General features: G+C 31.0%; 1 protein-coding gene across 1 annotated transcript; it reads left to right on the top strand.

Annotated features, from left to right (window-relative positions):
- On the top strand, window positions 1-4,991 carry LOC102661142 (DNA-binding protein HEXBP). Its single transcript, XM_006602718.4, has 5 exons — window positions 1-137; window positions 2,766-2,864; window positions 3,859-4,005; window positions 4,168-4,266; window positions 4,741-4,991. Exons 2-5 carry the CDS (start codon window positions 2,778-2,780, stop codon window positions 4,840-4,842), a joined length of 435 nt encoding a protein of 144 aa, XP_006602781.1. The 5' UTR covers window positions 1-137; window positions 2,766-2,777; the 3' UTR covers window positions 4,843-4,991.
- The last annotated feature ends 205 nt before the right edge of the window (window positions 4,992-5,196 follow it).

Below are 5,196 nucleotides of genomic sequence, written 5' to 3'. Positions count from 1 at the left end.
AGAAACTATATATCAACAAAACCACGTACCACCTAGTTTCATATTCTGCTGTCTCATTGTTAATTTTTCCTCTTCCATCTGCTGACTCTTTTGAAAAGGAAACAACCCTCCACTTGGTTTTTTGAGGTTACATAAATGTAAGTACCCCTGGAAGTTTTCTTTGAGTCGATAGGCTTTTCATGCTTTAATGGGGTGTGCCATCCTCTCCCCCTTAATTTTATGTATCAGGACGAAAATAAGCACACTCTCTTTTCCTTTGCTTATATATGTGGCAAGGAAAATTTGATCTTTGTTAATTCATTGGTCAAATCATGTGTCAATTGTGTTGGTTCTTGGATATACTCCCTCCGTATAAGATATTGTTTTGAAATTTTCTTATCCCTTTGTCAAACTTTTTTTCTATTATCTTTTCTTTGTATTAATATTTTTTTTATCAAAATACTCTTAATTATTTGAGTCAATAGATAATAAATGATATGATTGTTTTCCCTCTCTTTCTTGCAGGGATCGTATAATTAAAGAGTTTGATTTTAAAAATTAAAATTTCATTATTATTATTCTTTCTCCACAAATTAATTATTTAGGTGAGAAGTAATAATGTAGAAAAAGTTACATAGTTAGTCCTGATAACTTTAAGGAAAATTTTTAAAAATATTATAATTATGAACAAATTTTAAATTATTAACTAAATCAATTTTTTTAAATGTGTCTGAATTAGTTAACAATATCCTATAATTAGGAATTGGGGGAGTATCTTATTAACCTCTTTTTCTCATTAGTTTACCTTTTGCAGACTTTGGTTCTTGCTCATAATCTGTAGTGTAATTTAGGGTTCTTGTGCTGAAGTCCCAATGTCAGTGCTTCTTGCTGAGGAACGGAATTAGTTCTGTTTGGTTTGATGGGCCATATACTAATTACTTGACCACCAATCTTGATTCTAGCTATGTTTGATGACCCATCTAGTTTGACTGCCTAAGTTGATATTTTGTTTGTACTACCATTGTTTGTACTACCATAGTTTCAGAGTTTTGTTGAAAGTGTTGTCGAGATTCCAGATTATGATTCTTATTGTCCTGAATCTTATGATTGAAATTGATAGTTTATTGATGGTATGTTTGTAAGTGTTGAAATACACACTCTTTTCCAGTGTATGATCTGATTCTAGCATATTTTTCAATGAGACTGCTTTATAGATAGGTAAACATAGGTGAGTGCTACTTTGTTATCAATTTTTCAAAAATTATTGAATTCCTTCATTTCTTTTTGACGATGTAATGACTGTCCTGAACAATTTTTGAAAGCCTTGGTTTAATTAACTTCTTTAGGATAGGTGATACATGTAGAAAACTATTACAGTTGTTTAAAAAATGACAACCTTGAATTTATGATCATTTTGTTACAGAAAATTGGACACAAGGGATACACTTGTTTAAAGTGAGGATCTGTTTTTCTTTACCAATTTGCTTCACCATCTTGAAAGATGTTAGCTTTTATTTCTTCCTCTTTTTTGTTGAGTAGTTTTCTTTTGTGCACTAGGCACTAACAATTAGCATGGTTGGTGCATGATCCTTATAATTTACTCTCTTTATTTGCAATTATGAAGTGTTAAATTATCATGGTTTGAGAGATATTTTTTTGCCCTTTTTCTTTGTATTGATACCGCCAGGGAAAAAGGAGAAAGAAAGAAAATGAATCTTTTTCTTATGTATATTGCCCAGGGATTTTGACTACTTTACAAATTTTTAGTACATGAATGCATTATTGACCAATTAATCCCTTCTTAAACATAGTCAACCACTTGTAAAATTGATTATTCCTAAAATAAACCTTTTTTTTTCTTGGAATAGCTAAATTCTTAATTCTAAAGCGACTTCTAGATTCAGTGAATCTAATTTAGTAGAAATACAGTAAGATTTCAACAATTTTTTTTTGTTACTATTCACTAATATTTTTACTTTTTGTCAATTTTTTTTCTTATCAGCACCTGTATTTTAAGGGTCTCATTAACAACTTCCATGAGTCATGAGATCTTCAGAATTATTATTATTTTTTTTTTAAAATATTCTTTACCTCTTGTCATTTCACTAAATCACATGCTACGTAAAATATGCAAATGCATTTTTTTTTATCTCATTAGAGATCAACTCAGTAAGTGATCAATGTTTGATATATAGGATGTTGAACACTTACTATTTGGCATTAGCAAGCTTGTTTCATCTTCTTGCTGAATGATTATCAGATTGATTAACAGCAACGTGTCACATGCCAAATAAAATTAAAGCATGTTGCAATGTGGCATTATTACTATTTTTTTTAATTCACATTACTGAATGTCATGTCACTAGTGCTCCAAAACCCAATACGTACAAAGGATGGTGGCATGCTTTTCTCTCATATAATTCATTAAAATTGCTTTCAGAAGTGATATGTATAGTACTCTAACCAGATGTAGAGAAATGGAACTGATGCTGGTTTCATGGGAATAGGCTGATGATATTAGCATCTTTCAATGGTTGTATTTGATTGTTAAAGGTCTTATAGGACTGCTTCATTTATAAATAAGTGAATATAGGTTACTACTTTTAGTTGTCAATTTGTATAATACATTTAATATTTATCAAGTTCCTTGACTTTTTGTTTTGTTAGAATAAGACTTTGACGATCCATTTTCAGAAGACTTGAATTTTGATATGTGAGGATAGCTAGTACATGCACTAAGTTTTTACATTTATACAAAATCGAAAGTATTCAATTTGTGGCTGTAGTGTGACACTCACATGGACGTGGATGATAAATTAAGTTCAAAAAAACCACATGGTTTGGCTGATGAAGCAACTGCAGCAACAGAAACTGTTTCTGAAAAAGTGAGTTTTTAATTCTTTGTTGTTGATTATTCTTTTTTTCTTTCTCTCTAACACTAATATAAGAAAAAGCAGAATAGTTTATTTCCTACTAACCTACCTCTCTTTAATGGTAATTGCTTTCCGAGTTGCCTGGCTTTGAATGCTTTTGTGGTGGCATATCAAGCATTGTATAGTCTTGGATGGTTTAGCATTTGTTTCATTCTTTTTTCAGCATTAAAGTTTTTAGGTGAAAGGAAAATAAGGAAATTCTCTTTTATGTGCTTTTGTCTCTGGGCTCAAGTGGGAAGTCTCTGTCTTGGAGTTACATTTTCATTTGAAGAAGTGATGATGAAAACTTACATCCTTTTTCTGAGAAAATGATATACTTGATATTCAATATTAGTCTTAGAAGTACTTTTGATAAAAGAGCCAATCTAACAATTCATCTTCATCCTAAATTATCCCTTTCCATTTTAGAAGATGTAAAGTTGAAAAGTAGTAGGAGGTTTCGTTAAGCTTTATTTTTCCTGCAGTAGTTTGTGTATTTGGTACATGAAAAATGCAAGGATTTTCAATTGGAAGGTTTAGCCTGTTTTGATGTAATCTATGAGATGGGATTTTGTTCTTGGTTAATTACCTTGTAATTCCCAGAAAATGTGTTTTTAAAAGAGATTCTGAGATGGAGCTTTGAATATTGGGATTTTGTTAATTATTTGATGTGTTTTATGAGTTTTCTTGTAGTTTATATTATTTTCTCATAATTTAATAACAAAACCTTATTCATTAGGTGGGGAGGGTTACATGGATCATACTATACCATAAATTTCTGTAATGTATTAAATGTACAATTAAACCATTTACCTCTAAGGATCTAAATATCTCTTAGTATGGTTTGAGCTATATTGTTTTTCTTGTCTACTGATTTGTTTAGTACTGTCTTGCAAACCGATCATACCTGACTTCAATTCTAGCCTTAATTTATAGTTAGTTTTCATTCTTGTTCTTATCTTTGCAGGAAGAACGACCATTACGTTTGTATTTCGGTAATGGTCCAAGAATCCACAAGCAGTTGTGCATTAAGTATGGTGTTGTTGATAAACGCTGTGAAAAATGTGGTAAAGTTGGACAGTTAACATGCTTTTCACCGGCTTTCCGAAAATGGGTATGTAGAGTCTGCATGTATTTGTTACTTTTACTAATTGACCATGAATATAATACAATTATTCACACTAGTCTATCTGGTTTATTCAAATTTGTTGCCCTCTTTCTCTTTTTCCAGAATATATAGCTCTAATGACTTTTTCATATGTATTTATGATTTTAGGCTTTAGGGAGAGTTACCGAAGAAGAACTCAACCAAACTTGCAAAATATGCAATGAACGTGGACACATCTATCTAGACTGTGATCTTCCTAACGAATTGGTACTTGAAACATGAACAACTTTATCTCCCCTCACTTTTTAAGAATTACTAGTATATTGCCCTCATGTTGTTGTATGTTTATATTAGAATGAAATTTATATTATTATCGAATAGCATAACGCAAAGAAAGTATACGCTAATAGTAAACTCATCAATAAAAAAAAATATTTGAATTGACGAATGCAGAAGATAAGTACTTCTGGAAAGAGAGAAAAAGTTGAGTCCTTTTGGTTTTCCCATTTAGCAATGCCTAAGAAACTAATAGATTAATAATGATTAGAGATGCCAATTAAATGGACCACATGGAAATTTGATAAAATGATAATAAATTTTAGTGCGAAACTTCCCTTAAAAAGGAGAGTAGAATCTTTGGAGGAAAATTTGCTTAGAAATAATTTAGCATGTGACATTGTTGGAGGGCATGTACTCTTATATTATATATAGATAATCTAACTTCTTTTTCTCAATTTGTAGGCTGAAGTTCCTCCTCCTAAACAAAAGAGAACAGTGCGTTGCGGATTATGTGGTGAAGCTGGACATAATAAACGGACATGTCCGAAAGCTAGGCATAACTGAATGTTTAATTATGAGAACAATCTCTTGATAGTTTTTAGTTTGAAACATGGTAGACATTTTTATTACTAATACTTGGTGCACAACATTTGGATACAACTTTATTTCAATATTGAGCACAATCACCTTTCTTTCTAACTTTCTCATTATAATTAAACAGATCGATTATAAATAGAGGTTTGATTCTTCCAAGTTGCATGCCTTGCATTTCTAGGTTATTTGTAAGTATTACATTAAGCCCTTGAGAAAGTTTGTTGCAATGTTGCAACCGTGAAATTGGACAAGGTTCCCTTAGCTCTATCACGAAAATAAGAGATGGAAAAAGATATCAGATGAATAAATTCCAAAACAGATAGC

This window comes from Glycine max, chromosome 18 (assembly GCF_000004515.6).
Source record: "Glycine max cultivar Williams 82 chromosome 18, Glycine_max_v4.0, whole genome shotgun sequence".
Lineage (NCBI taxonomy): Eukaryota > Viridiplantae > Streptophyta > Magnoliopsida > Fabales > Fabaceae > Glycine > Glycine max.
Note: the sequence above shows the minus strand (reverse complement) of the source record. Positions and strands in the feature narration are given on the sequence as shown.